The following is a 16220-nucleotide window of genomic DNA, read 5'->3' on the forward strand; positions in this document are numbered from 1 at the left end:
AGCTTTCAGCTTCATCGTAAGGGTGCCTTTCTCAATTTCGTTGCTAGGGCACACCCAGAGGCGGGAGGCCAGACCCAGCGAGTGACCCGTCGCAATGAACCACTCGGTAAGGTCCCAATGATACCAACGAAAGGTATTCCTTTGAAAAACTAGTCAATATATGGAATCGAACATTATACAGCCGATATGCGCTCAAAGGAAACCTCTCTCGGAATCGTGTCGGTATCATATATGTCTGGCGAGAACGGTGGTGGTGGAGAACCTACCAGTAATACGACCGATGAACTGCGCTTGCCCCACCCAGGATGAGGAAAACCTGCAAGAGAAATGAGGCGTTGTACGATCAATGTGGCCACAGATGATACGACGATGCGATGTAAGCATGCCGCTACAAGACGTGTAGCTTCCGGGGTGGACCCACAGTAATGCCTTCGAAAGCAGTGCATTGTCAGCAGCGCCACAAAGACCCATGTCTAACGAGTTCACGTACCGAGCATGGTGTGAATGTAGGAACCTGCACAAATGTCCATTTTTGAGATGATCGGAACTCGCAGAAAGCCATAAAGGGCTACGGCGTGGGTGAGTACCTACACACCGAGGCTGGGCTACCTGATTCCGGTGGTGGTAGGAAATCTTGTTGTGAGGTCCTGGACTGGCAGCATCTAGAGGGTCGGAGGAGAAATGTGAGTAGAGAAGAAGGGCTCGGGGGACGAAAACCAACAACAGAATTGTTATCCTATCGGCAGTATACCCGACCCCTTCCACAAGTGGGAGATGATATCGAATTGAAGCAAAGACGGCGGAACTCTTCAAATTTCAAACCCAAATTTCCCTGGAACATCCATTTGGCACCAGATGAGGTAGATGAACGTACATGTGGCAGGGCGCCCGTCGTAATTCAAAGGTGTTTCCACCTGCGTAGGTTTTTTTTACACACAAGTCGTTCTGATCAGGGTTTGCCTTGCCGGTCAAGGTTGACTCGAACTGAGAAGGAAACCATTGGAATGCGCATGGAAAAGCCCGCCAAGCTGGAGATCGAAGCCATAAATACCCTGGAAATATGCGCTGACACGATCGAGAACTCCGCACGAAAAACTTGAACACTACCCAGTCACTCCGCGGAACTATCCGCAACTGTGGAGCAAGGTTGGGAGATCTCGTTCGTAGACGATTTGCTTCGCAGTGATTGAGCTGCCGAGAAGATACACTCGCTTATCCACTGCAAAGACAAGTTTCACCACAACAGGTTGGATCCACGAGTGAACCAAATCTACAGTCACTTGCAGAAACTCAATTAGGAAAATCTTACCTTATTACACATACAGTCGTTAATGCGATGGAATACCGACTTGGAAAAATTCGAGCACCAGCCTGGATAAATCTCGACATCCAGTTTGAGTGCACCGTAAGTGTTGTTTTAAAAGGGGTCGCGGTCCATATGTAGTATGATTCAGGCCTTGAGCTTGAGAGGCTACGCGTGTGACTGTGTCACGTGGGAAACGACATCGCCTCCTCCCTGCCTAACCTTTCGTATAGCAGCCCCGCCGTTCCCCTCCTCTGCCAGCCGCAGCAGCCCCTTACAACAACCCCGCACGGTGAGAGACTAAATTACCAGGTCTTCAAAACCACTCACTGTGTACAGTCAGGTTTCACGTTGTCGTCATGTTCGTTTGTGCTATCTGTGGCTGCTTGCGTGTCAACCATATTGAAGATTGTTCACCCTAGGTCCGAACCTTATGACCCCTACCTCCCCCGCAATGGCTCCTCGTCGAACCCAAGTGGCTCAGGCGGAAACCCGAAAACGGCTGCAATTCAGCAACAGATTGACGATACGGTTGGTATCATGAGAGAAAACATCACCAAGGTCGCAGAAAGAGGGGAGAGGTTGGATTCCTTGCAGGACAAGACGGGTGAGGGAAAATGGTTGAGCTGAGGTGACCCGGGCCATCTCATCGTTTGTCGCAGATAACCTTGCAGTCTCTGCACAAGGGTTCCGTCGTGGCGCAAACAGAGTACGGAAGGTGAGTTTCGTGTCTTTCGCTTTTCTTCCCAACGGCTCATATTTTCGTTTCGCAGAACATGTGGTAAGTGTTTTTGAAGTGAATTCTTAGGAGCCCTTTTTACCATAATGTCCTTGTCAGGTGGAAGGACATGAAGGCGAGTCGCATTTACTTCGTATCATTTGCCTATACTGATGGTCGTATGCAGATGCGCCTCATCATAGGGTTTACGGTCGCCGTTATTATTGTGATTATTGTCGTCACAATTGTCAAGACGACTCAACACTGAGGGTGTTTCGTCGACTGTCCACTTTGCGTGTCGCTTACTCGCGTGGTGTTGTATCTATGTCATGTCCTAATTCTTCCTGTGACTTGTAGCTTCGTTTAGCGTTCGAAACCTGGACATTTGATGCACATAGTTTCGGTCTTTATGTTAGCCTCCTTGTGAAATTCCAAGTTTCATTTTTGATGCTGTGATTGATGACGAGGCTGACTTCCCACGCCATTTTTTGTGCCTCAGTTGGAGTAAATGCCCAGCTGCCGCCGCCGTGGCCTCTGACAGCTGCTCTGTCTTTCACAAATCCTTGCCCAGTTCTCTACGAATTTCTACTTGTCGATTGAATCTCTGTTCCATATATTGCGGCCACCGCGCCCGTGCCTCTCCTTTCACCCCCCATACGTTAAATTTCACAAATTGTACATGCTCAAATGTCTGTTCACGGGCACAAACATACATTTTCCGTGACCCAAAACCACAAAGCTCAGTTAGCTAACGCCTATAACGAACTCGGGAAGGAGCTGTCGTCCCAAAGAATCAGGATTATCGGAAATTACACCTTAGGAAAGGTCATCGGCGAAGGCAAGTCCTCGCTCCCACCTCTCATCACCCGGTAGGACTTGATAAGATACCCCCCAACAGGAGCCTACGGCAAGGTGCGCATAGGGACCCATCGCCTCACGTCCAACCGTGTTGCCATAAAGCAAATTCCGAAAGCTATGTCCGCTTCCCTCACCCGCGAAATTCATCACCACCGCCAGTTACATCATCCACATGTCACCCAAATGTACGAAGTCATCGCCACGGAATCATATATCTGGATCGTTACTGAGCTTTGCTGTGGTGGAGAACTGTTTGACTATCTTGCAGAGAAGGGCAGGTTGTCCGAGGACGAGGCCAGAATTATTTTCGGACAGCTTTGTCTCGCTGTAGCGTACCTTCACGACAAGGGTATCGTCCATCGAGACCTCAAGTTGGAGAACGTGCTCTTGGATGAGAGATGTCGTGTTAAACTCGGCGATTTTGGATTCACACGCGAGTACGAGAGGGGTGTATATATGGAGACTTTCTGCGGTACCACCGGCTTATGCCGCCCCAGAAATGTTAAAAGGAACACGGTACCTTGGCCCAGGTCTGTGAGCGCAGCGCTAAGACACGTCGTGCTTACTCGTTTGACAGAAGTCGACGTGTGGTCAATGGGCGTCATCCTATATTGCCTCTTGACAGGAACTCTACCATTCGATGACGACGACGAGGCTGTCATGAAGGAAAAAGTCATTCGGGGGAAGTACGAAGATCCCCAATGGCTCTCCAAAGGCTAGATCGTTCTCTCCCTCATATTATCCGTTTTTTGACCAAGGTCAACAGACGCCCGTGATCTCATCGGTAACATCTTGCAGATGGACCCTTCCAAGCGACTTACTATCCCTCAAATACTTTCTTCACCGTGGTTTACGACTAAGGACGAAACAGCGTCCAAAGAAGAGCCCGTGACGCCATCTGTGTCCGACACACCTTCCTTAACAGTGCGACCGACCACTATATCAGAGTGCCAAGATATTGGCCTTCCTTCAGCTTCTTCGGCAACCTCGATGGTGTCGGACGCTACTTTCGTTTCAGCCACTTCCAATATCTCGCAGCCCTTAACTTCTGACAGTGCCCTCGAAGATCCATTCCTCTCAAATGACGGACCTTCTGTGCAAATTCATCCCAATCCCAGTCAAAGTACTCTTACAAAAGGTGATCGTGTCACCAGAAACGGATCGGCGTGGCAGCCTGGAACCACCATTGAAGAAGAAGACTCTGCGCCGTCAATGCGGTCTTCTAGTAAACACAGCTCGCGTACCTCCTCACCCTACCCGCACTCCCGCAAGAACCAAGCGTCGTTCCGTGTCATCTGGCCTCTCTGAAAATGGGGCTCAGTTTGACTCTCCTATTCCACTGTACCCACCGCAAGATTTTGCCTCGCTTCTGAACACGCCCACTCCGATCATTTTTTCTACCCCTGCTGAGAGAGAACTCCTCAACGCTTTGAGTGCCCTTGGTTTTGACACTGCTCAAATCGTTCATTCAGTCCTTGTCAGACGCTTGCGACGCAGCTGGTGCCATTTGGTGGATGCTTATGCGCAAACACGAGAAACGCATCGTCGATGAAGTACGTGCCTCTTCCACGGAAGGCCCGGCCCCTCAGTCTGGTTCTTCAAAAAACCTGCAAGGACGAAGAGCACCATCCAAGTTCGCGGAGACGCGTCAAACGTGATGTTTCTGTTCAGACGGATGAATCGGGGCGGCTCGCTCCTGAGTTTGCAGTCGTACCTCCGACACCCACGGCCAATGCCATACCAAGACCTTGCACGCCTCCACGTGCGAAGTCGCCTTTTTTGTCGCCATCACCAACTACGGCGGAATCTTCAGGTCGGTCGAACCCAGTCCACACCAAGCGGAAGCACAAGAGGTACAGAGGGGAAGGACAAAGATCCCCTGAAGCAAAAGAGAGATGGGAAAGTCCGATCTGGGAGTATCAGTATTATGCAGCGTGCGACAACTGCACTTGGTGCTGCCGGCCTCGTGAGGAAGAAGTCAGCCGATGGAGTCAGGGAGGAGCGGGAAAAGACGAAAGACCACGAGAAGAAAATCTCAGGCGACGATCCTCGCTCCTCGCATGGCAGCAGCGGGTCTGCGAAGTTAACAAAGTCGCCGCCGGTGAGAGCGAGGGAAGGTCCTGCAGTACCCACCTCCCAGACATTGGAATCGTCGGCCATTCCTGGTTCACCTTGGGTTGTAGCGGGTGGTCGAACTTCTCCAATGCAAGGCCAGACGCCGACCCCTGCGGCTTCGCCGGGCGACACGTTGACGTCACTACCGAACTTCAATGAGGATGGCTCGCGCATAGGGGCCCATCGTAGCCGTGCGAGTATCTTGTCGACCCTACGCCTTTGGTTCAACGAGGATAGGAAGGGCAAACGCAAGGAGCCTGCGCAGCTTCCTCAGAGTACTAGTCGTGAACTAAACTATTCTCGTACTGTGGTCGGTCCGCCACCTGCTTCCGTGGCTAAGACACCCAAAGTTCCCGTTAAAAGGCGGACGAGTGACTCTGGGCGTGGTCGTCGCGTCAAACGCGCATCCGTTTCCTCTCGCCGTTCAAGTAGTGTGAACTCTCGAAGGTCGTCGGTCAACTCTACACAGGTGTTCGTGCTCGACCAATCACATCTGGAGCAAATACCGTCTGTGAGGTCCTTCGGCGGTGACACGCCCAACTCGGAGAGAGGTGATCCCTCGTCGCGGCCTTCGTCAATACAGAGCTTCTCTCACAAGGGCAAGCATCGCAAGTCACCATCTACAGGGTCGAATGGATCTACCTATTTTCGCGCCTCTTCCCCATTACCGAAATATCATCATCGTCGGCATGGGTCGTCATCGTCGACGAGGGTGGTGCGGCAGGTTCCAACTACTCCAGTCAGCACCTCCCGTCCCCAACATAATCGTACCAACTCGGCTGCATCATCAGCCCATTCGCTTACGTCATCTCGACCCGCTTCATTCTATGAGGTGTCAGAAGGTGAGGGTACACCATTCAGGGGTTATCCTTCTCGGAAGTCGGACGACAGCACTCCAAGACGTGGTGCTGGCACATTCATAGCACAGAAGCGATTGACACCATTTACGAGCCCGCATGGTTCTGGTACTATTGGACGTACATCGTGGAAAAAGAGCTGGGGTAACGAACCACCTGGTTGGCAAAGTCGGAGTACGCATCTACCTGTTGAAGTGCTTGTTATCTCTCCCGCCCCAGACATCCGAGACGTATTTAGTGCTGGCGGACGGCCGAGCCTGAGTTTGGGAGACGAAAGTGATTGGGTAGATGAGGACGAGGACGTCCCGGAGTTTGCAGGTGGGCTTGGTCAAATGTCAGGGGTTCCGTCGAGCGCAAAAACAAATGTACATTTACCGTCGGAGAAGCCCACTCCGCTCGTTTTGTCATCTCCACGAAGCCATCATTCTCGTGGTCGGACAACAAAGACTCGCACGGGCGGTGTTGGTAGAGGGGGTCGTGCCAAGGGTGGTCAATCCCCGGTCGGGAGGGTTTCACCTGCCCCTCCGAGCGAATTGACATATGAAGCACCAGAGACAAGGGGAGGAAGATGGCAACTTCCGGGTGTGCGAGGACCCGCTTTCAGACATGCCATACAAGAGGAGGATGAAGAGGAGGAGGAGTAAGGTGAGCCATGTAGACGTGTTCCATTAGTTCCGGTCGGACTTGTTTGGTGGTGTCTCTCCCCTTCCCTTCCATATCTTGGTTACGTTGCTCTCCATTCTGCTTTGTTTAATGCTCCTGACGGGAATGAACTCCACGCTGCGACTCTCAAAGTTACCTGCGTCATTTTTTCATAATGAACTATCCTCGTTTTGGCGTTCCAACCTTTGCCATACATATCTTGATGGATTACGAACATATTATTATTGATACCCGTCTGTTACTACACAGCTACTATTCCGTTTTCCGCCAGGTCGCGTGCCTCTTTCCTTCTAATCTTTTTTTTTGTCTTGTTTGTCGGTATGTTTTACTTTCATGTTTCATGTGAACCCTATGAGGATGCTCTGGTTATTTATGAAGGTAGAATAGTTATGCAATGTGCTTAGATAATACATTGTCGCGGTGTGACATGTCGCGTGTGTCACGGGTCACGCGCTCCCAAGCTTTGTCCTGGACTTGTTGATTGATTGCAGCTTGTATGGCACCCCAGGGGCGAAAGTTTGGACTGTCGTCCAGCGGTGGCAGTCGGGGACGTGGAGGGTTCAGAGGAGGATCCAGAAGTAACACGAATTTCCGTGGAGGACGCGGAAGAGGACGTGGAACCGCGACCGGACGTGCGCCAGCGGACGGCCCAGCTCCCCAACGCGAAGATGATGGGTCGCAATTGGCAGAACGGTTCGAGCAAGTGCGTCTAAGTGACGAAATCGACGAAAAGCTCGGGTTTCCGCGCGTACAGGAGGGCCAGCGACGCGAGGGCTGGCTCATCAATATGCATCCTACGCTTGTCAAGGATCCCGACTACCCTGGCGGGCGCGCTGCGGTGGATTTTTATTTCATCACGGACGAAGGAGGGTCGTTCAAGTGCACGATGCAGTATGAGCCTTATTTTTATATCGCGTGCAAGGTGAGAGTAAACGCGGCTTCTCCTGGTTAACGTATTGAATGATTGGATGGGGGGCTCTTAGAGTGGTTCGGAATCAGCGGTGGAGGAATGGCTCATGAAACGCTATGAAGGCATGATATCCAGAATCGTTCGAGACAGGAAAGAAGACCTGAAGCTTCCTAACCATTTGATGGGCTACCGTCGCCTCTATCTCCAACTTTGTTTCCGCAACGTCTCTGATCTCCTCACTATCAGAAGAGATGTCGCCCCTCTTGCCCTTGCCAACGGCTCTAAACGGGATGCTGTCGACGCATATGCAGAGGTCGTTAGCGCTACCGCGAGTGCCAGCACTAACATCGAGCTGGAAGGGGAGTGGAGGGAAATTGGCGGGAGCTCGAGTGGAGCCGGTTACCGGGACAAAGACCCACGCGAATGCATCGTCGACATACGCGAATTCGACTGTCCATATTACCTTCGTGTGGCCATGGATAACGAGATGCGAGTGGGGCTTTGGTACGCGGTGATCTTTATAGCTGGGCAGCCGTCCTTCACGCACATGGCGGAGAGGGTTAAGCGTGCAGACCCAGTCGTCATGGCATACGATATCGAGACGACCAAGGCCCCGCTCAAGTTTCCCGACCATGCCATTGACCAGGTCATGATGATCTCGTACATGGTAGATGGCCAGGGATATTTAATCACGAACCGGGAGATAGTCAGCGAGGACATAGATGACTTCGAATATACGCCGAAGGAGGGTTACGAAGGACCGTTTGTCGTGTTTAATGAAAAGGATGAGGTGCTTCTGCCTGCGTCCCGGTGGTGAACCCAGTTGACGCTTTATCCAGGCAGCAACTATTACCCGCTTCTTCCAACATATTCAAGATGCGAAACCTACTGTCATGGCCACGTTTAACGGTGATTTCTTCGATTTCCCCTTCCTTTGTGCTCGTGCCAAAGCGAACGGCATCGATATGTTCATGGAAACCGGTTTTGCAAAGGATTCGGAAGACGAGTTCAAGAGTCGGTGCTGCGTCCACATGGACTGCTTCCGCTGGGTGAAACGCGATTCCTATTTGCCTCAAGGTAGCCAAGGTTTGAAAGCTGTGACAACGGCGAAACTAGGGTATAATCCTATCGAATTGGACCCAGAGCTTATGACACCGTAAGCGCAGGTATCACCGAACCGAGACAAATGCTTATATGCGTGTAGGTACGCGTCGGAGCGACCCCAATACCTCGCGCAATACTCCGTTTCCGATGCAGTGGCAACCTATTACCTCTACATGAAATATGTCCATCCGTTCATATTCTCGCTGTGCAACATAATTCCCTTGTGCCCTGATGAAGTCTTACGGAAAGGTAGTGGTACTCTTTGTGAAACTCTTCTCATGGTATGTTCCCCTGACCTCTCAGTCCCCGCTTCCTTATAGTTTCGTTGGGCAGGTTGAAGCATATCGTGCGCACATCATAATGCCAAACAGACACGAGGATCCTCATCTGAACATGTATGAGGGACATCTGCTTGCATCAGAGACTTACGTTGGTGGTCACGTCGAAGCTCTTGAGGCCGGAGTATTCCGCAGTGACATTCCTGCTGATTTCAAGATCGTTCCTGCAGCCGTCCAAACAGTTCGCATTTCCTAAAAAGTGCAATCTCCACGTTTACTTATTTTGTGTTTCAGCTTATCGACGACCTTGATGCTGCCCTTACATTTTGCATCGTGGAAGAATCGAAATCTTCCCTCGAGAGCGTCACGAATTATAACGAAGTCAAACAGCAGATTCAAAGTGCGCTAGAACAAATGCGTGACCAGCCAAAGCGTACCGACAAGCCCCTCATTTATCACCTCGATGTCGCGGCCATGTACCCAAATATCATGTTGTCCAACCGTCTCCAACCTGATTCTATGGTCGATGAATCAGTCTGTGCCGTGTGCGATTATAATCGCCCGGGCAAAAAGTGCGACCGGAGATTACAATGGGCCTGGAGAGGAGAGTTCTTCCCTGCCCATAGAGACGAGTATAACATGATTCGTCATGCACTAAACCAGGAGACATTTCCGCCTAAGAAGCCAGGAGAACCGCAGAGAAAGTTCGTCGAATTAACTGAAACCGAACAGATGGCGTTATTGCACAAACGGCTTGGTGACTACTCTCGCAAAGTGTACAAGAAGATGAAGGACACGAAGGTGGAGACCCGCGAGTCCATCGTTTGCCAAAGGGAAAATCCTTTCTACGTGGACACCGTCCGCCGCTTCCGTGATCGACGCTACGAGTACAAGGGGTTGCACAAAACGTGGAAGAAGAACCTGGATACATTACTCGGCGAAGGACGCTCGCTTGCGGAGGTAGATGAGGCAAAGAAAATGATCGTTCTCTACGACTCTCTTCAGCTTGCCCACAAGTGTATCCTGAACTCATTCTATGGTTATGTGATGCGCAAGGGTGCGCGGTGGCATTCAATGGAAATGGCTGGTATCACCTGCCTGACGGGTGCGACAATCATCCAGATGGCGCGGGCGCTCGTAGAGCAGATCGGTCGCCCCCTCGAGCTCGACACCGACGGTATATGGTGTATGCTTCCGGGTGTATTTCCCGAGAACTTTAAGTTCAAACTCTCGAGCGGCAAATCTATTGCATTCTCGTACCCCTGCACAATGCTGAATCATCTGGTGCACGCTCGCTTTACTAATCATCAATACCACGACTTGGATCCCGAAACAGGGGAATACGTCATACACTCTGAAAACTCGATCTTCTTCGAACTGGACGGCCCATATCGCGCCATGATCTTGCCTTCGTCAAAGGAAGAGGACAAACTGTTGAAGAAGCGTTACGCCGTCTTCAATGATGATGGTTCGCTTGCCGAGCTCAAAGGCTTCGAGGTGAAGCGTCGCGGAGAGCTGCAGCTCATCAAGATTTTCCAGTCCCAAATATTCGAGAAATTCCTCTTAGGTACCACTACACAAGAGTGCTACAGCGCGGTTGCGTGCATAGCAGACCAGTGGCTCGATATCCTCTTCAGCCACGCACAAACCCTAAGCGATGAGGAACTCGTCGACCTCATCGCCGAAAATAGAAGCATGTCGAAGACACTTGCGGAGTATGCAGGCCAGAAGTCTACGTCCATCAGCACGGCCCGACGACTTGCTGAGTTCCTAGGAGCTCAGATGGTCAAGGATAAAGGCTTGGCGTGTAAGTTCATCATCTCGGCGAAGCCACAGGGTGCTCCTGTGACGGAAAGAGCAGTTCCCGTCGCCATTTTCTCCGCCGAAGAATCCGTGAAACGTACATATCTGCGCAAATGGCTCAAAGATCCGGCACTGACCAACTTTGATCTTCGTGCTATCTTGGACTGGGAATACTACATTGAGCGCCTTGGCTCGGTGATCCAAAAACTTATCACCATTCCAGCTGCAATGCAGGGCGTTCCAAACCCTGTGTCAAGAATTAAACACCCGGACTGGCTGCATCGAAGAGTTGCGACGGCAGTGGATAAGTTCAAGCAGAACAAAGTCACCGACTTTTTCTCTAAGGCTGCCCAGAAGCTTTCAACGGATGAAGAGGTGATGGAAGATTTTGGTGTTCCAAAGGCACCCGATACCGAACGCATTGCAATCGTGAACCGTAGGCCTAAGCGGAAGCCAAGCGTGGAGCCAGAGGAAGAAGTTACCAACGCTCCTCTCCCAGACCCTCACACCAATTACTTCGCCTGGCTGAAAGCCATCAAGCCTCGATGGCGACAAACGCGAGAGGCCCGTTGGGGCGGTTCCGCTGCTGCTATTGTCCCTTCTATTTTCAAAGGCACTAAAATACGAACTACGCAACGATGGGACGTGGTGCAAATCCGACCTAGCAAGATCCCTGGCCGCTTTAACATGTGGGTACTCGTAGATGGGCAACTCACGCCCGTTCCGCTTCGCATTCCACGACAATTTTACCTTCATTTCAAGACAAAACCGAGAGATGATCTCTTCCGTACCGAATACTACCAGTGTATAAAAACGGCCAAGCATCTGCCCAGAGATATTCCTTGCAAATATTTATACGGAATCACAGCCAAGGAAGACGTGTACCTCGATATTCAGGAACACTTTACGGACCTCATGCATGATCCCAATGTCGACGGGGTATTCGAGCGCCAGGTAGATCTAGTGCTCAACATGCTTGTTACAGTCTGACTCTGATGTAGGTTCCATTGGAGATGCGTGCCATTCTAAAACTGGGAAAGACGTGTATAGTCGACGAACCTGGACTTACGCTCAATCGTGCACAAAGCAGTGGAATGGAACTCGATCAACTCGACCGCGCGGGTACTTCTCTTTCACACAACTCTTATCTCAGTGCCGTGCGCGGAGATAAATACCTCTTTCTGTACCATGCATGTTCGAACAGCGCTCTGATTCACGTTTTCGCCCTTTTCCTTCCCAGCGGATCCGTCAAACTCCATCTAGTTGACCCTGCAACACGACGGCAAGGATTACCTCGCCTCCGAGAGCTTTACGCTGAGCTGTTGAAGAAGCGGAGATCTCAGCATGGAGACCCCGCTTCGATACAGTATCCGGCGTCCTGCGATTTTACGACCACGTACCATAGCAAGGACACGACTGCTCTCAAAGCAATTTCTAGGGAGCTTGGGCTTCTGGAGAATATGTCGTATATGGTAGTCATCTCATCGTCTAAAGAAAACATCTACTTCGATACCTGGATGCCAAAGCTCTCCAAATTCCCTCTGCTGTCCATGTCGAAAACCAAAGCCCCACATTCTCTGGACGTGTTCCCCTGGCAGACACATGTAGCGCAAAAGATGCTTCAACGGTACCTGTCCCTGGGCATGTGGCTTGATCGTTCAATTGCGCTCGCAGACTACTTCGATGTTCCAGTAGGGCACGTCGACGGAGATCAACCGCTGCTGCTGTCTGACATTAGCTTCGCGCGGCGACTGATGCAACAGGACATTATCTTGTGGTGGTCTCCGTCTGAGCGACCTGATTTGGGCGGCAGAGAAGCAGATAACTCGCCCATCGAGGACCTACAGCACACGGAATTCGTGACCCCAGGTTGTTACTCAAATGTTTGCCTGGAGGTAACCGTCCGTAATCTCGCCGTGAATTCTGTACTGCACTCAGTTGCTATCAACGAGCTCGAAGGCAGTGGTGGCACAACCGCGTTTGACTCTGTATCTCGCACACTGGACGAATATTCAGAGGCTGACGACCAACGAGATCTCACGCTCGGAGAATCGAACATGTCCGCACTTACGTTTAGCATTCTAAAGGCAATGATCCGGACATGGCTGTTGGACAGGATACAAGGCAACTTTGAAAGCCCCGCAACGATTACTATCGACCACTTCTGGCGCTGGATTAGCACTAGTGCTTCACACCTTTACGATTCTCGTATCCACCGCTTCATCCATGGTTTAATGCGGAAAACTTTCATCCAAATGCTCGCTGAATTCAAGCGTCTAGGTGGTCAGGTCATCTACGCCGACTTCAGCCGGATCTTGTTGGCGACGTCTAAACCCCCTGGCACTGCCCACGCCTATGCGACCTACATTACCACGGCAGTTACGTCGCACTGAGCTCTTTCAAGCACATCTATCTCAGAACGGACCGTTTCTACTGATTTCTTACTATTCATGGATTATGCCAACATGGGTGGCGTTGTGTGCGAGGATCCACTGGCTGTTGAACCACCAGAGGAACTTATTGTCGAAATGCGTTGGAATATCCAAACCTTCCTCCCCTCTCTCGTTCAAGGACGATTTTAACGCAGTCATCCAGTACTTCATCGTTGAATTATACAAGATCAGACAGAAGACGAATGAGGGGACTCGCGCTCCCCTCAGAGTTGTCCAGAACTTGGCCCCCGACCTCACCCAACGAGATGCTAAGAAAGCCGACGAAATGGATAACATTCGCGAATTTATTGCACGGAAGCTAACGCGCAAACTCCTAAGGATTGTTGGTGCGATTCAATCCAAGCATAGAGACTCGGTATACGACGAGGACCTCCAGCAACAGTTCGTCTTCCCGATCCTTCCAGGTTCCTACCTTGCGTTCACCAACCCGGTCCTGGAATTCGTCAAGTTTGTTTGTGCTATCCTTGGTCTAGCACAAGATTACCAGGTGGAAATCGGCTTGCTGAAACGCAACTTACTGGAGCTCGTTGGTGTTCGAGAATTTGCGAGCGACGCTGTTTTCCGAAACCCATGCGAAACGCTGAAGTTGTCCAACATTCCCTGTAAACTTTGTGACAGCCTTCGGGATTTCGATTTCTGTCGTGATCCAGAGTTGATGCCCAGTAATCTGGATGTGGGTCCTCCAAAGTGGATATGCTCAGGATGTGGGGGCGAATACGATCGCGTGGCAATCGAACTCGAACTTATCCGCATGTTAAACTCTGTCGAACGTGCATTTGTGCAGCAAGACCTCAAATGTACGAAGTGCAAACAAATTCGTTCTGATAACGTTTCCCGATACTGTCAATGTTCTGGCGCATACCAGTTGACGCTAGGAAAGGCTGAAGTGAGGAGGAAACTAAAGACAATATTAAACGTATCTATCGTTCACGGGTTGTCGCGGCTGAAGGTCAGTACTTGTCGGTCTCCTTCCTCACATCTCATTGACGTGTTCCTGTACACAGGAATGTGCTCAGATAACCCTGGAGAACTGGTGATTACAGAATTTCCCGCAATTTCATGACCCATGTGCAATTTTGTTGGCTTGCTCGTACGGATTGTATTTTACGTGATACGCCCTTCATTGTCCGTTAGAGACTGTACTTTTCTCATATAGTGACAGTATTCTCTCTTAAGTGCTTCGCTAACGCCACATACCTATACATATCTATCATCTGATATAAAATCGAAGGGGGACGAATTGTTCAAGATGCACTGGTAACAGGAGGTATGATACAGCCAGCCTATAGCGAATAACCAGATTCGGCCCGGAGACGATGCGCAACTTCACAGGACAACGAGGTCGGTAGTAGATAAAGATAACAATCATGCAGGGAGGGAGCAGCACAACAACAATGAAGGAGACGAACGCGACGAATAAGTACGTGGCGGTAGACAAGGGACGGGCGGGCATCACAGATTCTGAACCTGGACTATCAAGAATTGCTTCTCGTCCTGTATAGGAGTTGAATCAGGCATGGCCTTTGGTCGAATTCACAAGCATGATACTCACGCTGAACTGCTCGTCTTCCTTGTCGTTATGGAAGTTCTTCAAGAAGACTAGGAGTTTTTCCTTGTTTCTTCTCAATATTGTTTCGATTTGGGGTGGTTTTTTCGGATTTGCGACGAAAACCTTGAAGACATGGAAGGCCTCAAACTGAATATTCTTGCTTTTATCGCGCAACATGTTCATCATCATCTTGAGGTTCGCATCCTGTGAGATGTACCTCGTCATGACATTGAAGTTTGCGCGATCAAGCAGAATTTCGCCTAAGAGCTTAAGCGACTGCCGTTTGGTAACGTAGTTATTGGATAGTATCAAGGTTGTGTAAGAGTTGAAGAACTATAGTTTTATGGGCAGACAATCAGAAATTGCAACTCGCATCGACAATACAAGAGTCAACCTCACCCTATCATAGTTCTTCTCTAGGTATTCGGCTACCATTGGTTTGTGTCGTGTCAGCGTCTCTTTCAAGTTGGCGAAAGAGTCACACGAGACCCCGAACGATGTCGTTTCTACATAATGAGGGAACGTGTAGAAGCTGGTTGGGCGTCAGCCTGCAGTGTCTGCAGTATCATCATTTCTGAAGGGCGAAGACTCACTGATCCGAATAGAGGAGTATCTTAGCCAACTGTTCGTGCCTCAGCATCTCCCTCAATATCATCCCCGTATTCAGTGCAATTTCTTCGTTCCCGTACCCAGCTAACGCTGCAAAGATCACATCCTCGTGTCTTGCGCAAATATATTCCACTGTTGGTAACCGATTTCCGATCTGCCGCCGTAAGAGGTTATTGAATATCTGGACTACATCCTTCCGTGATTCGAAGTCGAATTTGTGCATGTTCTGGAGAAGAATAAGGAGGAGATCCGTGGAATACGTCTCTTGTGCGAGCTGAGCGATCAGTTCAGGTATAGGTTCTACCATGTATTTGATGAGATAGATGAACAAACGGAAGCGACAAGGATCAACATACCACCATCACCGTATAATATTCCTTTAATCGCCTGAAGATTTCTTGAGACTTCTTCGCTCGCCTAGTAATAAAATCGCTGGTAAATCACAGGGTATAACCTAGCAAGTCTAAGTAGCCCCGCACCTTCCTCCTTGACTCAGTTCCTGGTGGCCCGGCATCCAACTTGGGTATAACGTCTCGGAGTCCCCGTATGAGATCGGGAGGTGTGCGTGGCTTCGTCTTGAAGAAGTTCATATTGATGCGGATTCAGTCTACAACGTCTGTCGCAAGTGAGGTACGTGTCGTGGTCAAGGTTCGTATACAATTTCTATGACACAAGGAAGCTGGGTATTAGCGCTGGAATGGCACAATGCAACGAGTTTGGGTGATGCAGTCAATTCAAGAGACGGTGGCCAACCACCTTTTCCATTTTTGGTAAGGTGTCAGTTTCTGGTGGCTGTACTAACTTCGGTTGGCCGCTGTCAGCCAAATCATTATCGCAATCTTCTCAACTCATAGCGCCGAGCCCCACTTGTAGTACCTAAAGAAGTGAGTGCTCGCTGTGTAACGCTAAAGTCTAAAAGCGTGCTCCCCATTTCCTTCCGAAAGACCACACGGTGCGGGAAACCCCAGAGGCGGCGTTCGTCTCCTGCGCGGTGACGGGA

At 50.4% G+C, this 16220-nt stretch overlaps 5 protein-coding genes across 5 annotated transcripts; 4 read left to right on the plus strand and 1 right to left on the minus strand.

Moving 5' to 3' along the window:
- Positions 1-1500: 1500 nt before the first annotated feature.
- On the plus strand, positions 1501-2502 carry F5J12DRAFT_836508 (synaptobrevin). The gene is made up of 7 exons (XM_051745978.1): positions 1501-1595; positions 1643-1664; positions 1726-1910; positions 1966-2021; positions 2077-2084; positions 2142-2157; positions 2209-2502. Coding segments are annotated over exons 2-7 (348 nt in total). The 5' UTR covers positions 1501-1595; positions 1643-1662; the 3' UTR covers positions 2290-2502.
- F5J12DRAFT_836512 (Pkinase-domain-containing protein) lies at positions 2503-6947 on the plus strand. Its single transcript, XM_051745979.1, has 11 exons — positions 2503-2859; positions 2920-3351; positions 3377-3409; positions 3457-3565; positions 3638-4096; positions 4152-4321; positions 4362-4472; positions 4501-4696; positions 4719-6169; positions 6191-6216; positions 6238-6947. The coding sequence occupies exons 1-11, from the start codon at positions 2709-2711 to the stop codon at positions 6493-6495; spliced, it is 3396 nt and encodes a 1131-aa protein (XP_051599136.1). The 5' UTR covers positions 2503-2708; the 3' UTR covers positions 6496-6947.
- A 63-nt stretch (positions 6948-7010) lies between these two features.
- F5J12DRAFT_893483 (uncharacterized protein) lies at positions 7011-13002 on the plus strand (the record flags this gene model as incomplete). The annotated part of the gene is made up of 7 exons (XM_051747657.1): positions 7011-7436; positions 7498-8214; positions 8264-8580; positions 8629-8809; positions 8862-9047; positions 9101-11563; positions 11611-13002. The coding sequence occupies 7 exons, from the start codon at positions 7011-7013 to the stop codon at positions 13000-13002; spliced, it is 5682 nt and encodes a 1893-aa protein (XP_051599137.1).
- Positions 13003-13059: 57 nt separating this feature from the next.
- Positions 13060-14099, plus strand: F5J12DRAFT_893484 (uncharacterized protein; the record flags this gene model as incomplete). The annotated part of the gene is made up of 3 exons (XM_051747658.1): positions 13060-13141; positions 13197-14011; positions 14067-14099. 3 exons carry the CDS (start codon positions 13060-13062, stop codon positions 14097-14099), a joined length of 930 nt encoding a protein of 309 aa, XP_051599138.1.
- A 415-nt stretch (positions 14100-14514) lies between these two features.
- F5J12DRAFT_893485 (mo25 protein) lies at positions 14515-15810 on the minus strand (the record flags this gene model as incomplete). The annotated part of the gene is made up of 6 exons (XM_051747659.1): positions 14515-14556; positions 14615-14944; positions 15011-15143; positions 15205-15520; positions 15577-15637; positions 15700-15810. The coding sequence occupies 6 exons, from the start codon at positions 15808-15810 to the stop codon at positions 14515-14517; spliced, it is 993 nt and encodes a 330-aa protein (XP_051599139.1).
- Between the last annotated feature and the right edge of the window lie 410 nt (positions 15811-16220).

The sequence above is a fragment of the Pisolithus orientalis genome (assembly GCF_024613125.1).
Source record: "Pisolithus orientalis strain OTSU chromosome Unknown F5J12scaffold_17, whole genome shotgun sequence".
NCBI classification, from domain to species: Eukaryota; Fungi; Basidiomycota; class Agaricomycetes; order Boletales; family Pisolithaceae; genus Pisolithus; species Pisolithus orientalis.